The sequence below is a fragment of the Phyllobates terribilis genome, unplaced genomic scaffold (assembly GCF_046119375.1).
Source record: "Phyllobates terribilis strain yellow unplaced genomic scaffold, ASM4611937v1 Scaffold_2__4_contigs__length_985480577, whole genome shotgun sequence".
Lineage (NCBI taxonomy): Eukaryota > Metazoa > Chordata > Amphibia > Anura > Dendrobatidae > Phyllobates > Phyllobates terribilis.
The window spans coordinates 181758677-181777129 of NW_027362762.1; the positions used below are offsets into that span (position 1 = coordinate 181758677).

General features: G+C 41.5%; 1 protein-coding gene across 2 annotated transcripts in view; it reads right to left on the bottom strand.

Moving 5' to 3' along the window:
• LRP1 (LDL receptor related protein 1) overlaps positions 1-18453 on the bottom strand; it is a 385437-nt gene that overhangs the window by 180050 nt on the left and 186934 nt on the right. For both annotated transcript variants that reach the window (XM_073663345.1, XM_073663344.1), the window contains exons 7-9: positions 13084-13246; positions 5017-5239; positions 2822-3011 (exon numbers count right to left, since the gene is read on the bottom strand). In XM_073663345.1, coding sequence (XP_073519446.1) covers positions 2822-3011; positions 5017-5239; positions 13084-13246 — 576 coding nt within the window. The remainder of the gene's footprint in view (positions 1-2821; positions 3012-5016; positions 5240-13083; positions 13247-18453) is intronic.

The following is an 18453-nucleotide window of genomic DNA, read 5'->3' on the forward strand; positions in this document are numbered from 1 at the left end:
GTCTTTTAAGGCTCCTAAATCCTCAAAGGGCAGAGTGGATTTTTTTTGAAGATTTTGAAATGGCCACGTCAATCTTAGGGGTTTTGTCCCATTTAGCCGCATCCTCATCCTCAAAGGGGTACCTCCGCTTGGAGGATGACGGCAGCTGACCCTTCCTCTCCGGTTTCTTCCATTCCCTTTCTATCAGAGATTTAATCCTGTCATTGACCGGGAATGAGCGTCTCCTCCTTTGGTCTAAGCCCCCGAACATAACATCCTGGACTGTTCTGGGCACTTTGGTATCGGTAATACCCATAGTCCCTCTGACGGCTTTAACTAGTCTCTCAGTATTATCAACCGAAAAACAAGGTCTGCCCCCCCCATTATCATCCGAAGACTCCGATGACGATGAGGAGTGATTAGAGGAGGAAGGCAGTTCTCTCGTAAAACGGGACTCCACTGATTCCTCTGATTCTGAAGAAACTAGTTTTCGCTTCTTCTTTTTGAGTGAGGTTAAGCCTCTTAAAGACTCTCTGACCTCTGTCTGGATTAGATCCTTTAATTCTAAAGAAAACCTGGGGGACTCCTCTGCAATGGTTTTCTGAATACAGTCTGAGCATAGGTTTTTGGCATAGGAGGTGGGAAGACCGATTTTGCATAAAGCACACTCCCTGTTTTTATTTTTAGCACTACACTTCTTCGCCTCCGGAGGCGGTGGTTGCCGTTCACATGAGGGCTCCCATCTGGCGGAGGTGGACTGACGAAGTCTTTTCTGACCAGTCTTGCCGGAACTCGTACGCCCCTCACTGCTGTGACTTTGTCGATGGGAAGATTCCCGTTCCATTTGCTTGAGCTGCTTGCGCTGCTTTGATGGCTGTGGCTGCTGCTGTACTTCCTGTGGCGGTGACAGCTGCTGCCCAGGTGACTGCGGTTCCTCATTCATCATGGCGGGGATGCAGACACCGCCATCCTGATTGCTCCCCATCCTTAAAAGCAGTAGGGCTCCACCTCCTTTAGGCTCCTCCCCTTCCGGCAGCGTGCTCATCTCTCTTTTTCCTTTTTTTTTTTTTTTTTTTTTTTTTTTTTTTTTAATTTTAGCCAGCTGGCGCGCTACCCGCAGATCCACCTGCCCCAGCGGCACCCGGCGCGCTTGCAGCGGGATGACAGCTTCCCACCCGCGCATGCGCAGACCCGGTTTCCGGCGCACTCCGTGATAGGGCACGTCAGCACCCCGCGCGTGCGCAGCCCGGACTTCCGGCGCGCTCCGTCAGAGGGTGCGACGCGACCCCCACGTGCGCAGCCCGGAAGACCTGCCGGCCGGCGCGCTCAGTTCATCTTTGCGAGGCGCAGACCCGGCCGCAGGCCCCGGCGCACGCGGGGAGGCATCCGAAGGAAAACAGCACCTCCTCCCCACACGCAGACCCGGGCAGCAGCCAGACGGGCTGGGAACAGGGACCATCTGCTGCTTCCACGGCCTCCAGGCCGCACCGTCCATAATCCAGGTACGTGAGGTACCACCTGGTGAGGCTCCCATCAGGGACAGGAACCAAAAAACTGATGCGGAGGAGAGGTACCGCCTTTTTATTCAGTAGGTTCCTGTCCTTGGTGGGCGGATACCCTCTCTCAGGTGGTGCTGTCATGGGAGAAGGGGAAAAGATACTTTTCACACCTGGATATTCATAGTTAGAAGAATGTGATTTATTATACATTACCTATTGCCGCTGTTTGCCTCCACAATTACAGCTTATTCTCCATATCTTAAAGGGAATCCATCAGCAGGTTTTTGCTATGTAATCTGAGAGCAGCACGATTTAAGGGCAGATACACTGATTTCTGTGATGTGTCACTTATGAGGATGTGTGTTGTGATTTCAATAAAATCAGTGCTTTATCAGCAGGAAATTATCACTACAGGACTAGGCGTCTCCTGGCTCCTAATGAAGTGCTCTGTGTAACCCCGCCCCCCACCACTGATTAGCAGCTTCTTGTCAAGGTACACAGCAAGCAGCCAATCAGTGGTGTGGGTAGGGTTATAAAGAGCTCAGCTTTCAGAGAACTGCTAGATCTGCAGCAGAGAAAACAGTGATTGTATCAAAAGAAAAGCATGCAGACCAGTAAGTGACATATCGCTGGAATCAGGGTTTCAGCCACTACATCATGCTGCTCTTAGATTACATAGGAAAAACCTGCTGACCGATTCCCTTTAAAAGGACAGTCACATTGTAAATACAATGTACTAGGCTTCATACAATCTAGTATTTATGAGCTCATGCCTTATTGTAAGTGAATAAATGTGAAGCTCATGTTGCGTTAGAAGAGCAGAAATCTGCAGCACATTACTGAAGTAGCAATGCAAATCTCATCCACACGCTGCTTAAAAATTGTGCAGCGTTCCTTTCTACCTGAAGAGTGTCACTGTGCGCTACAGACTTTCACCGTGGATCAAATCTATGATAAATACATTGCATTTCCACAGAGATATCAACAGCATAAACACGCGATTTGATGCATTCTTTGCCGCAAGAGGCCATCTGCCCATCAATGCCATGTAGAATTCCCTAAAATGCCTACATAAAGCAACGATAAAAAGATTCATTTCCATTTAGCACCAAATATAAAAGTAGTGTTCCCTTTTTCTCAATGCTGAGCTGTAGCTTGGCTTTCCTTCACTTGGGCAAAAGATTTAGTATATTGCCCTCACCTAGCAAAGTGGCTTGTTGGAGCCCCAGACATCGCACAAGTGCCCCAGATGTCCATCTATGGTTAAGATTTTACATCAGAAGACATGAGCAGCAGAATGTAAAGAAAGTCCATCCACACATTCATCCCGCTCCTCATCTTACCGGTTGGCTGTCTGCGCTGGTGATAAATGTGAAGAGCGCCACCTTTGTCCACCCTGGTCACTACCTGGTGCTCGGAGCTGTTGAATCGGTTCACTCGGATTACGCTGGTTTTTTGCTGAGCGTTGGCATGGTCTGTATTTGTAGCATATAAGTAATTCTCAAAGACGGTGAGGCTATATAAATGTTCAATCTGGGGGAAGAAACAAAAGGAAGAAGTTTAGAATAAAGAGAAAAAGCTAAGGACAGGGATCACACCAAATACAGAGGAACAGACTGAATCATCCACATCAAATCTGCTCCACCACATCTGATACAGGAAGACAACGATAAAAACCGGCACAATAAATGCAAGATAAAGACCGTGAAATCAGGACAATCGTGAGCTGAGCTTTACAGAACCTATTACTGAAGAATTTGACTCATGGCATATTCGGTGTTCCGGGTACATATCGTAGGTTTGGATTTCTTGGCCCTGGGTGCATGACTGGCTGTTAGATGGGTCATAAGTCATAGTAAGCCATTTGGATAACACACGGTCTTGCTATAGAACACAAGGTCAAGCGAAAAGCAAAAACATCTGACTTCATAAAACGAATAGGAAAAAGGAAACTTATCAGTAAGCACAGTTTGCTTCAAACGGTCGCTGGCATTTCAACAAACTTTAGGCCTCCATACACATTAAAAACACCTCAACTCAAAGACTTTGTTGAGACTGGCTGACCATCTAATGTACATGGAGGTCGGCCTAACTGTCCCCAAAAGATCATTTGTGAGCATAGAATTTAATTGCCCAAACTTTTTCTCCCCTCGCCCCATGGAAATCACATACCTATCCTTGGGCAAGTGTTCATAAAAAGGCAGCCTTTAGGTTAAGCACCGGCAAGTCATTAATCTATGGCAGTAGCGAAGCATGGAAGAAAGTAAGGGGAAGGGAAATGCCAGCGCCTATAGTGCTGGCAAAAGACTGATGAAGAGGAAACATCCAATTACAAAAAGTGGAAGGCAAGATACAGGGCATGAGAATTGGGACAGTTTTTAGACATATTAGACTGGTACTTTAATAGTGGCTTTAAAGGAATTCTCCCACGAACAAGGTACATTTTTCTGATTAGATCTTGGAATAATAATAATTTCCACAATTGGATGTTTCAAAAAAAATGTTCCTGTGATGAGATCTTAGAAATCTGTCTCGACTGTTTGCTGTGTAATGGCCGTGTCTGACTGTGCAGGAACATGGTCTGATCATACCACAGCTCCAGGGCAGGGGAAAAGCAACAGTGAGTTTACAGACAGGACAGCAGAGGATCGCAGCTGATTCTTTCTGTGAGGTAAAATATGTTTAAAAACAGACAGGGAAATGTTTTACCTCAAAAAAGAATCAGCTGTGACCCCCCTGCTGTAATGTCTGTATACTCTTTTGCTTTACCCCCTACCCAGGAGCTGTGTTATGATCAGACCATGTTCCTGCACGGCCAGACACAGCCATTACACAGTACACAGCAGGGGCACATTTATAAGATTATCTCAGAACAGGTACATTTTTTTTAACACATCCAATTGTGGAAATTATTATTATTCCAAGATCTATGGATTAAAGTGTACTTTGTTCATGGGAAAACCCCTTTAAATTGGGGATGAGGGCAGTAATGCCATGTTTTTACTTCTGTTTTGGGTGAAATAGTAGTCTTTAAGGTTGAATGAATAAAGATGCCATGGCAGCCTACGTGAGATGCTATAATCATAGATAATAGAGAAGACCATGGCCCGACATCCTTTTGACATTTTCTCCATCGTCTCCTATATAAAAAAGGATCCACCATACATGCAGATACTGAGCCAGTCACTAATAGCCCCAGCAATATGACAGCAAGTGCAGGCACCTTAAAACCCTCCATCAGTGATTTATTCCATTAGGTGTTGGTCCAATAAGAACAAGAGACGTCAGTGTCGCATAGATGGAACATCTGGAGAGCAGACTGTTCAGAAAACACCTAAACACACCAGTCACGCGATGGAGCCAACTATACAGCAATACGACAGCTACAATTAAACGTCTGAAGACTCTGTACAGGTTACCAGGCGAGACCTGTATGTTTTATAGGGTAATGTATTATCTGAAGGATAAAAAAATCCATACTCTCTAGTAAAAGAAAGAGATGTGACCGATTGTATAAAGCAATACAACGCTCACTTACCAGCAGCCCCTGAATGATCGTGTGCCTGTTCTTGCCTTCATAATCCACCACTTCTATGTAGTCCAGGTAAGCATCTGCCCAGTACACCAGCCGATTCACCAGATCCAAGGTGATGCCATGAGGGAAGACAATCTTGCTGTCTACCAGCTTTGTTCTGTTGTGGCCATCCATATCACACCTCTCTACTTTTGGGATCTGCCCATAATCGGTGAAAAATACCTTTCTGTAAAAGGCAAGTCATTATGAATACACGTTACATACATTATACTTTTAAATAAAGCGCAAATCATTCCTCCATTACTGGAGAACAGAAACATATAGGTACAATAAAGCTATAGGCTGCACAGGTTCAAGCCACGATACTGCAGCCTCCACCCTGCATACAACAAAAATCCATGATAAATGGCAATAAATATATAGGATGATGTGCGGTGGCATCAGGAAGCCACTTAATCGAGTGAAAGACCGGGCACCAGTGTTCTCTGCTGGTGTTAATTACATGCATATTAACCTAATTGCAATTAATCAGAGTCAGTAATATAGTAGGAGAGAAGAGCAATACACTGTGCTAATGAAGGGGAAATAAGTCACGCTCTGGTGGGGATGAAAAAGAGTCAAACAGAATGCTACAAACTGGGGTAGGTTTCTATTATCCGTACATTACTGCCATCCCTAAATGAATGTCTGTGCACTTTCATCTGTGTTAGAATGTATCATCAGCCGATCCTTTTTCCATTACATGGACGTCACTGCCATCCCTAAACTAATAGGGTGTGTCAGGAGGAAAACAGTATTTAGGACAGCATCATGTAGGCTGTCATCAGACAGGTTATTACTCCACTGATATTATTGGGAAGAACCACTCACTTATGGCCTTGAATCACCGTCCATATGGCGTGGTGGTGGAACGAGTTTGAGTGGTGCTCCTGTGACTGCATACTTCTGAACTCTTACAGTGCGTGCACTGCACGCTGTCAGGATTCTCCGGTATTGCCGATGACAGCGGGCAGTCACGTGACCACAAATATGCGATTTGCATACTTCAAGCCACATAACTACTAGACGTGCTTGGTCATGGTCAATTCACTTGTATTGAGCATGTCTAGTTGGAATGTGGCCAGAAGTATGCGAATCATATATCTGCGTCATGTAACTGCCTGCTCTCGTCGGCAATACCGGAGAATCCTGACAGTGTGCGGTGCGCCCGTGGTAAGGATTCTGAAGTCTGCATTCACAAAACCTTAAAGTGACTGTCTTGTTATAAGAGTCTGCAGTCACTATGTCCCCTACAAGGTGCTTTTATTGGTTTGAACAGTCTTTTTGTTCTGACAGCCTCCCTATAGGACATAAACATAGTCTAAAAGAAAACTACCTCCAATTACAGCATAAGCAAAAATTCAGTCCCATAAACAAAAATTTAGTACCATACATTTTGCAAAAGTTATAGCACCTAAAGGGCACAAGAAGACTTGCAAGCAATAACAAAAAGGACACAAAACATGTCTGGGAGAGGATGAAGTCAGGAAAGAAATGGGTGTCCTCTACATTTTGGGTTGTTTTATTCTATATCCACAAAGTGATTAACATGTTCCAAAAGTAATCTAATGTCTGCTGTGCTTAGATTACACCATCTCTAAAATAATCTTACAACATCGCCAAAATCGCTGAGAGGTATGCTATAGGGTCTAATACATAATATATTAATGACTTTTTGGAGGTTTTTCCTCCATCTTTTGGGCATTTATTAATGTTTTTCAGTTGAGAAAATGAAGTTTCATAGAAACAACAACAGGCCTCCACCGGCATCATGTGGTCTTTTGTGTCAGTCACCCATAGGGAATCATTGTATTTTAAAAAATATATAAATGTAAGGATGCTTTCACATTACATTTAGTTTCATGTTCGTGGGTCCCATCGGGGCTTGCGTCTGAACGCAAAACAGGATTCAGACGAATGTGCAGATGTGGCCATAGACTGTAATGGTTCCGACCGAGCAAACGTGCTCTCTGCTGTCCATCATTTTCGAGCATGTACGCCTACTAGAGGCGTACACGAGGTCACAGCCTACCATGTCTGGGTGTCCGCCTCCAGTAGGCGTACATGCTCGAAAATTATGCACGGCAGGGAGCACGCTTGCTCTGTCGGCACCATTACAGTCTATGGCCCCATCGGAGCATACGTTCGAATCCCGTTTTGCAGGGGGGTTGGATGCAAGCCCCGACGGGACCCACGAACGTGTAACTAAACGCAATGCGAAAGCAAAAGTTTGTTTGTTTGTTTTTCTACTGGAGATCACTGAATAGAGGATCTGAGTTTATAAAGTTATTTAATTCTTTTTTAGTCGCCAGACACTTTCTCACAATAAGGCCACGTTCACACATTCAATATTTGGTCAGTGCAAAAACCAGGAGTGGGTGAGAAATACAGAAGTGGTGACTTGGTTCTATTATACTTTTCCTCTGATTGTTCCACTCCTGGTTTTGACTTGTACATACTGATGGAAAATACTGACCAAATACTGAACGTATGAACGTGGCCTTAGGCTGAGCTCACGTCGCTTTAGGGATGCATGTTTAGCATGAATAATGTGAAATGCTAAGCATGATACGTTGGCCAAACGGAAGCCAAAAAATTATCTATCTTGTGCTTCTTTTTTCAGAAAGCAACATATCATTCAGAACTTAAGATATATTTTTTTACTTCTTTCGATGTAGGATATTTTTCCATTTTGGTCATGGAGATTAGAAAGAATGTCATAGGAGAAGTGTCACGTTTTGTAATTTGACGGATCCTTTGTGTAAATGACCCAAAGCAAAGCTGAAGCTATAACTATGATATAACTATGATATAACTATGGTCAAAATAAGCTCAATAAGTATTAACAAGTGTAGATGCGTCGCATGCTTAACAGCCCTTTTAGCCCCTTAATACTCTCAAATTATGAAGCAATTGCACAAAAGTCCAAAATATCTTCCTTTACAGCCAATATATAAAGTGTCATCTTTAAGGGTTAATGCACACAATCAGTGGAGCCATCTCATTACATTACTGCATGTCTAGCATCCTCCATCTGCGACTAACGTGTCAATGAATAGAAAATAGCCTGTAATAATTGGGAAGAAGCTGGAAAGTAAGGTCACAACCTCTGCTCAGCCAAGTGTAAAACACATCAGAGTGACATGAGGCACCGGCCTCGTCCACGACATGGGATGGAAACCTTCTTCACGGAAATTAATCAGAATTTTCCTTAGCGATGAAAACAACAAAGTTTTCCAAGACTTAGAGAACCAAACAACCAGGTTTTATGCATCGTAATTGTTTACCAGGATTGTGTAGCCTTTTAAAGCAAATGGATACCGTAATCAGAATGATGTTTGGCAATGATTTTTTTCATATCACAATCTGCATAAAAAAAACCACTTGTAATTTTTATACTGGCCATTGGGACTTTTTTTGACCTACTTCCTCAAGGCTTCTCAGAAGTCTCATTATCATCACAGGCAGGGGGACAGATAACATCTGTATACACAGCTGATCACACATGATGCACCAAGACAATAGCTGATATCACAGCTCTCTCTTTCTTCAAAATTAGCTTTGCACACGATCATTAGATGCTTCAAAATATAAGGTCTAAAGGCCCCGTCTCACATAGCAATATCGCTAGCGAGATCGCTGCTGTGTCACGGTTTTGGTGACGCAACAGCGACCTCACCAGCGATCTCGCTATGTGTGACACTTTGCAGCGATCAGGCCCCTGCTGTGAGGTCGCTGATCGCTGCAAAGTGTCCTGGACCATTTTTTGGTCGTTGGCCTCCCGCTGGCCAGCACACATCGCTGTGTGTGACGAGCGGGACCAACGATCAGGCTGGTATCCATGGTAAACATCGGGTTACTAGGGGCACGCGCGCACTTAGTAACTCGCTGTTTACCATGGATACCACTCTGCTACGGTGCACGGGAGGTTACCGCTCACGGTAGCAGAGTCGTATCCATGATAAACATCGGGTTACTAAGTGCGCGTATGCCCCTAGTAACCCGATGTTTATCATGGATACGGCTCTGCTAAGGTGAACGGTAACCTCCCGCGCACCGTAGCAGAGTGGTATCCATGGTAAACATCGGGTTACTAGGGGCACACGCGCACTTAGTAACCCGATGTTTATCATGGCTACGAGCCTGCTCCTGCTTCAGCAGCAGGCTGGTAACCGGGAGCAGGACATTGTGAAACGATTCTTTCCACGATGTCGCTGCTCCCCTGATCGCTGGTGAGCCTGCCTGTTTGACAGCTCACCAGCGATGTATTAGCGACGCAGCAACAATCCCTGACAGGTCGTATCGTTGTCGGGATCGCTGCTGCATCGCTTAGTGTGACGGGGCCTTAAGTCAGTCAATTGCTACTAATGTACATGTGCATTTCCTGAAAGACAGGAAATATAAGTCTAGCCTAGCCCCATTGGCCAGTGTGAACATTTCAAGATTTCTAGTTTGATTGTTTTTAAAATACAGAATGAGATATGAATTAAATAAATTAATGTAACATAAAACCTGATTGAAACAATAGGTCATTTTCCGATAAGTGGCTCCATTACAAAACAAAGTTCCCGGACTCATCTTCTAGGTAAAAAACTTTGATTCTTAACTATATCATGCTAACATTTAGTGTAGTATAAAAATGCAAACATTCCAAATTCAAGAAAACCTAGTCAATGAATCCTACGTGTTTCAAGCCCGTGATGTTAAAGGATTTTATCGCATGACTAAGAACCCTCCAATGTCACAGGTTCAAAACTTTTAACATGATGTAATAAAGATTTATTTTTTTTATCTAGCAGATAAGTACTGGAAATTTAGTTTAGTTTTGCATCAAGCATGCAGCACCCATCAGTCAGCTGGAATACGTTCCTCTGCACCCTCGATGAATTGCAAGACTACATGAGCCGTCTTCTTAATTTACATAGGTGATTAGAGGGATAAAAACTTTTTTCTTTACATTTTCTGATGACAAACTCCCTTTAATATAACAGCTTGCTCTTACATATTTTAATGTAATTTTATTTTAATTTACATGGTCAAAATTTCACTGCAAAATTTTGTTAACTATGAAGAAGATAAATAACAGCAAAAATAATGGCAAAATTCCAGGCACAAAATACTTCACAACATTACAGTGAAGTTAGTGAAGAAGAAAATGACTCTGAGAACATAGATATTATGTGCAGTGCCCCCATTGGGTACCCTCCTAATCAGTTGTTCACGACTACTGAACTGTGAAGCTGTGCAGGGAGAGTGAAGCAGCGCGGCACATCTATTTCTTCTGCGACACATAACTGGACTCTCATATTAGTAGGAGATGCTCAGAAACAAACTAATAAACCAAAATCTAGAATCGTATTCAATTTTCTGTTTCTAAAAGTATAATTACACTTACGTAGTTTAACAAATATTCTGCGCCAAAATGTGTGTTGTTCAGCAGTATAGAATACAAAAAATATGCAACTCTCATACATCACCTTTTTTTTTTTTTAAACAGAGGATTAGAAACCCCTAACATGGAAAAATGAAATCTTGTCACTTATTGATGCACATGTCACAAAAGTGCTCTGTTTGGTAGCCACACACATTAGCCCCATGATAAGGGACCAATCTGAGCTCAGATTCATAATACATCATACTGTAAATACGTGCCAGATGTCCAAGGGTCAGCCTTGGATTCCTGCCATTGATTCTCCAGCTAATCCCCTGTGGATTTTTCAGAGCAACAAATTCATGACGTGAGCATACCCTTACCATAATTGCTCCCTTTACATGCAGAAGTGTTTGGGGAGCACCACTTGCTCTTTAAGTGCAATATTATTTTATATTCTACATATTCTAATACTCTATCCACGTGCAGGGCACTTCGCTGTAGGTTTTCAGTATGGTAAGGGTTCACCAAGGGTCTTGTGGTATAAATACACAAGTGGAGGTCAAAAAGCATTGGTGCACCAGAGTTGGAAGTGTTCTTTCCTTCTGTTTCTCAGCATGGTGCAATATTATTTTATATTCTACATATTCTAATACCCTGTCCATGTGCATGGCACTTTGATGTAGGTTTTCAGTATGGTTAAAGGCACCACATCTGCCCATGATCACATAACCTATCTTATAAGTAAACTAAGGGTCTTATGGTATAAACACACAAGCGGAGCTCAAAAGGCATTGATGCACCAGAGTTGGGAGCCTTTGTTTCTTCCATTTCTCAGCAAATCATAATAAAAGGCTAACACACCAGATGTTTGCTTGTTAAGCAACATCGTGGAACATCTTAATCCAGTTTCGAGAAGCAGATAAAAACATTTCCCTATAACTAAGTGGATAAAAACAATGTATGACTAATAACAAGAAAAAAAGTTTTTGCAAAATGTGTCTTTTCAACAGCACTTACAAATCTGTTTCATACGCAATGGTACATGTTCTAAGAGCTCTAGATTATGCTGAAACCCCTAGCTTATATATGTTTTATAATATCTTAAGGCAAATGTATTTTTGTCAGTGTGTGTGGCTTGAATCATCGGGATTCTTGGAAGAACGGCTGGTGGAGCTACAAGGCAAAGTTCAGGGACATATACAAGGGTATTCAGCTTATAGGATTGCTTCATGTCCTTTTTTGACCTCATATAGGGTTTAGATTGCTCAATACTTATTTCTTTTTCAGAAATATTTCACCATTTGCAATATTTCCTATTCTAGATGGCGTAAGCATGATTATGTACAGGCAATCCGTTCAGGAGACAAAAAAAGAAAGATGTTAAAAATTACCGTAGTTCTTTTTTTTTTTTTTTTTTTTTTACAAAGAATTACCTAATCAACAGTTAGATTTGATTAAAAAAAATAACCAAAATCTAACAGAAAAAATATTTTGAAGTGAATTTGTTTCCATAAAGTAGTGACGGAGACCCTGTATAATGCTGGCTTTTATGCAGTAGTCTGGATAAAAATCACGCATATAGGGGGCATACACATGACAATTTTACAGTCCATGTTAAGGCGTTGCGACCTTAACATGGGCTGGGTGAGTGCGCCCTAAGGTGCTGTGTGAGCTGAAGACTAGCCTTCCTATTCTTTAGCAGCCATGTCATACTGTAGTAGAATAACAGATATCCTCCTATGCTTTATTTAGGGAGAAATATGTGAATTATTTGCAGGAAAGCCAGCAGTTCAAGAATATGGAGGACTTCAGAGCGAGTACCTTTTATAGGGGGAAACCCAACGCTCAGCTTCCAAAGCACCTAGTAAAATCACACTTTATCAAAACTACTGCTGGAAAACCAGTAAGTCGCATCCAAAGCTCTGCACTCTCTAGGTACATTCTCAGATATGGCATAATTCACGAGGCCTTCATCAGACCGGACTGTCCAAAAATAATCCCACCAAAGAATAGTATTAGAGAAGATGTAGAAGCGCTAGGCTGTAGATAGAATGATCTCCAACCCAAGAGGTCCTGACTATCTGACCAGTCCTGTGTTGCTACGATTAGACCGTGTTCAGCATATCTAAGACCCAGAGTTTCAAATAGATTATGTTTGGCATATGCCAGATGCATTTATACACCCCTCACACTAAAAGATGTCCTACTGACACCCGCTGGCCGGCAAGCTTTGGCATACCTTTGTAATGGGAGTCTATTGGCGATGTATGGTACTGCGTGTCCATACAGTACCTAAGTCATATTGCACGACTCGTTAAAGGGTTGATTGTGACTTGTAGGATTGCTACTTCCAATAGGTGGCGCTATAGAGTACAAGTCCTCTTTTTCTCTGAAGAGGCAGTTTGCATAAAGTACCATACATTGCAGCCTTCCATTAGAGGAGTACAGAATGAAATCTTCTTAAGGGTATGTAAATATAATCGTACTGATTAGTAACAAAAAAAAAAAAAACTTTAACCCTTTTGTCAATGTCAACTCATAGTTATCTCTGTTAGGCTCAAAAGAGCTGATGACCAATGCGATGACGTGCATTTCAGTTCTTTACCGAACTACAACTAGCAGTGAATAAATAAGTACGATTGATCACAGTGTCTTACCCCACGGTTGGATCCAGAGCAATACCCTTGGGATTATATAGTTCCCGATCAAGAAGAGTGACGCAGGTGTCACCGTTTTTATTGCAGACAAATATTCGGTCATCGATGTCATCCACAAAGTAGATGTTGCCGGTTAACCAGTCTATGGCCATCTGTTCTACATCTGAAAGATAAAAGCAGAAAACCCTGGTTATCAAATACATAACACTGGTAAAACCTCCTTTCATTTATAATAAGCTCTGAAGGCAGATTCCCAGGTAGATCTGTGTCCGGCCCATAGATCTTGAACAGCTCCTTAACATATTAACAAAAACGTGGCTTTCTCTGGAGTAAAACTTTGGATCGCAGATATCAAAATATCATTTTATTCAACTTTCAATGATGTGCATGCCGATGATGGTTTAGGAGCGTAGTTCCTACTGACTGATTCCCTTTAAGTATACAAAACAAATATTTAAAGGGCACCTGTCATATAAAATAACGCTATTTATTATGGGGTTAATCTGCAGGTAAATAGCATTATGGCATCATGAATTGCCAGCACTGAGAGCCCCGCTGCCAGGAGGAAATGGTCTTTATTCCCCCCAACAGGCTCTTTCAGTCATAGGGTGGTGCCTTATTTGCCTTGGACTGAATAGTCATCCTGTACAATTGTGGCCTGTGTGTAAGTCTAGATTAATGACAATGGATATTGTTTCACACAACCAACGTTGCTCCAGTTTTTTTTTTTATGAAACTCAATTGAATATTTTTATGTATTTTTCTGTTCAACATATTTATACTTTGTCTGTTCCCCAGACCTGAATCCAATTGAGCACATCTGGGACATCATGTCTTGCTCCATCCACCAACGTCACGTTGCAACACAGACTGTCCAGGAGTTGGTGGATGCTTTAGTCCAGGTCTGGGAGGAGATCCCACAGGAGACCATCCGCAACCTCATCAGGAGCATGCCCAGGCATTGTAGGGAGGTCATACAGGCACATGAAGGCCACACACAATACTGAGCCTCATTTTGACTTGTTTTAACGACATTATATCAAAGTTGGATCAGCCTGTAGTGTGTTTTTCCACTTTAATTTTGGGGGTAACTCCAAATCCAGGCATCCACTGGTTAATAAATTTGATTTCCATTGATGATTTTTGTGTGATTTTGTTGTCAGCACATTCAACTTTGTACAGAACAAAGTATTCAATGAGAATATTTCATTCATTCAGATGATGATATCTACATATATACACACACGTACACACACACATATATATATATACACTCACATGCATACACACACATACACAGATTTCTTGCATTTTTTAACTTAAAAGGAGGTTCCCATTGATGGTCTATCCTTACTCTCTGCTCATTTAGACAAACTGTGGTTGGACCCCAACAGATGAAACTATGGTGACCTATCCTATGAATATGCCATCAATATTTGACCCATGAAGGACTCCTTATGCATTATATACCGAACTTTATGAATAGTATCTACTAGTAATTTCTACCGTAAAAAAAAAAAAGTCAAAAGTAAGATTAATTAAAAAATTACTGTACTTATAGAATTTATATTTTCTGCATACTTTATACAATTTCAAAAGTAGGAGAATAAAGAAAAAAAACATAAATAAAAGAATAAGAAAATAAGAAAAATGTAAATTTAAAGCAAAAACAGAAGGGGAAATAAGTGGACTGGAGGACGTTTTGTAACAGAACAGCTGGACGGTTCCACCCTTGCTGACTCAGATGTACAAGAATTGCCAATTGACAAAGAAAAAGAAAACAGCAAGAGCCAATACATTTACTAAGAAATAGGTTGCTATTGTTCATACCGATTAATATACAGCACATGTAAAAAGAGCCAAAATATCAGCTACTATTATTTCCAGATGCTCAGTCAGAGTTCTCTAGAATTTTGAAATCACAACCATCCGAATCATCTGCTCACATTTTAATGTCCTCCAGCATAATCTTATCAGATGTGTGTACACTCAAGCCGATGTTATAATTTATTAGACCCACGCTGTGTGTGCACAGCCTATATGAGCACGCATGTAAGTTACTGCCTGAGCTGCATAGAAAATCCTAATACGAGCACAGGAAATGTATATATATGCTCTAGATCCAAATCTCAGATATATCACCCTTCTGTTTGCTTTGTAGGGCCAAAGTGGAAATTAATATTAGTCTGCAACGATGACTTGTCAGTAGTGATGAGCGAGTATGCCTCATTAGCCCTTTCGGCGAGCACGCTCGGGTGCTCGCCGTGTATTTTGGCATGCTCGGCATTTCATTCATTGTCGCCGTGCCTGCAAGTGTCACGGCTGTTAGACAGCTATGACACATGCAGAGATAGATAGCCTGTTCACCAGGATATCTCTGCATGTGTCACAGCTGTCTAACAGCCGTGACACTTGCAGGCATGGCGACAATGAATGAAATGCCGAGCACGCCAAAGTACTCGGCGAGCACCCGAGAGTGCTCGCCGAAAGAATTAATGAAGCATACACGATCATGACTACTTGTCAGCTCTCCTGCACGTATATTCTTTATTAATCCCTTAAAAGGAAGCAATCAACAGAAAATTACTTTTTGTGTATGTGCTACAGGGGTCTTTGAAAACAAAAAATACGGCAATTTTTTTTATTATTAAAAAATTTGTAATCTTGAAATTTTTTTCACACTGGCCACTGAGGCTTTTTTAGACTCATACCTCTTGTCTTTTCAGCAGAGGCAGGATTTTAGCAACAGGAAACACCACTGCGCAAATCTGATAATGCAGGACTCACTATACACAATAGGTGATGTCACAGCGGACCCAGCTCCCTGCCCTTCATGCTCCTTCTACCTTCAGAATCACCTTTGCACACGCTCATTAGATGCTTCAATACAAAAGATAGGGTCCGGGTCTGTTCATTGTGGCGAATATATTACACTTGTTTAAAAATCTAAAAACGCCCCAGTGGCCAAGGTCATTGGTTTGGATTTTTTTGATTTGGGGGGGGGGGGGGGGGGTGTCTTTATGGATTTTAGTATATGGTAAAAAAGACGATTTGGCAACAAGATCTTCCTGGTAAGTACAATTACGTCATTTTTTTATTACATTAGTGATGGAAAGAATTCTAATATTTGTAAAAAAAAAAGTTTCTATTGTCATTTTCTGAGACCTGTAACTTTAATATTATAATATTATATGTTCATGGAGCTGGGTGAGGGCTTGTATTTTTGTGCCCTGAGCTGACTTTTTTTTTTATTATTCCATTTTGGGGTACATATGACATTTTGATGGCATTTTTTTCAGGAAGTGCGGTGACCAAAAAATGGCAATTCTGGTATTCTGATTTTTTTTTTCTTTTAGGCATTTAACGTATGGTGGGTGAGAGGCCTCTGACAGCAGGTCTAAGGGGTAAAGTTCCTCCTTGGGGAGAGCACCAAGTCAGCATAGGTAGACTTAGGCCTAGTACCCACGAAGTATAAATGCTTCGGATTTTATATATAGGCTCCATGTAGAATTCGCTAAGCCAGCGGAGGGAAAGAGGAAGAAAAGAAGTGTACGAATACTGGTATTCGCACACGTCTTTTCTTTTCTTCCTCTTTACCCGGTATTTACTTAGTATGCGATCGGTTGATAAAAATTTGTAGTTCCCTCTTTGTTAGTACTTTTTGCAAGTCGGTTTAGGGAGAGGCAATTTGCATATTTAAGTTCCCATGGATGCATTGAATGGCCTATAAGACTCCCAAGGCCAACTTTCACAAGGTTAACTCTTACCCCTTAAAGACCCGTTAGAGGCTTGTGCCCCAGCCAAACAAGTACTGCTGCTTTGCGCTGATGAGGGGCAAACATCCCGAAACACGTATCTACAAACAGTGTTTCAAGTTTGGCTTCTAATCCTAAGTCATGTGTTACGGATCAATACTGACTTTTAGGATTGCTACTTCCAATAGGTGGCACTAGAGATCCTGTCCTTTTTCTCTCTGAAGAGGAGATATGAAAGTTTCTTTTGTACTATTAATTTCTAAAAACAGTATGTGTGTCAACAGGTTGTAAGTAAGGGCCAGGAGACTGACAGTCAGTTCTGGTATTATGGGCTGTATAAGGACAGTGAAATATGCCTGTCTGAACCCGGCCTTAGGTCTCATCCAGACTTCTGTTTTTCGATCATGCAAAAAAAATAAAAAAGAAAAATAAATAAGTTTCCATCTTTTCCCACCCATTAAATAATAAGTCGGGCAGCACTTGCATGAAATATGGATGCCATCGGAGTGCTATCCTTTTATTGTTCACAGATCTATTCACTAGAATTGGTCAGTTTGATTGACAAACAAAAATTGGACTGATTATTTTTTGTAGACAATTAGTCACTCCAAAAAATTGACTTGTGAACATGCATATAGGCTGTAATGGGTAAGTGTTGTGATACATAGTCCAGAATTAATTGTACGTGGAATGCAAGTGATTAGTGATGATCGAGCATGCTCGTTACTAGAGATTTACGAGCTTGTTCGGGTGTTTTCCGTGTATCTTCAGCGTACTCGGTGATATCTTTGAGTCACTTCGTGTGCATGATTTGCGACTGATTGACAGCTTTAATACAGGTGAGGAATGTCTGTTTGTTAGGCATTCCTCACATGTATTAAAGCTGTCAAACAGTCGCAAATCATGCACACTGAGTGACTCAAACATAACACCCGAGCACGCCGCAAATACTCGGCGAGCAACCGAGCATGCTCGCCAAAAGGGTTAACAGAACACGCTCACTCATCACTACAATTGATCACTAAAAGACAAAAGAGGTGAAAGGTCCCCAGTGACCTATATGAACGTCACTTGGTCGTGGGATTTGAATCAATCCACCTGCTCCATTGTAAATGCATGTCGCATGATTAAAACTGCTCTTTCTATGAACTATTAGGAAATTATAGACCAAAAGTGAAAAAAATAATAATATGAAAAACAAAGAATAGTATTTTAAAAAAATAAAACAAACTAGCCAAGCACCACAACCTGCCACAACAGCCGCACCATAGCACAGACTGTACATATTTCACAGTAAAACAGCTGAAACAAAATCAGGAACCAATTCTAAATTGAAGAGTGATTAGCAAATTTTAAGAATAAAAACTAAGTTTTATAAACTGTATTTGACTTATTGTACACATCACCCCTTAAAAAAGACAAAAAATTCTACCTATTTATTTATTTTTTTTTTACAGAAAACAAAATTATTTTGGTAACCCAAGAAAACAACCAATCGCATAAGAGTCTATAGAGCTGTGTGCATATTATATACAGGAAAACATCACTCATCATCAGGTACTCAAAGGCGTTGTCCACTACCCAATAAACCCTGCTTAAAGGGAACATGTCATCT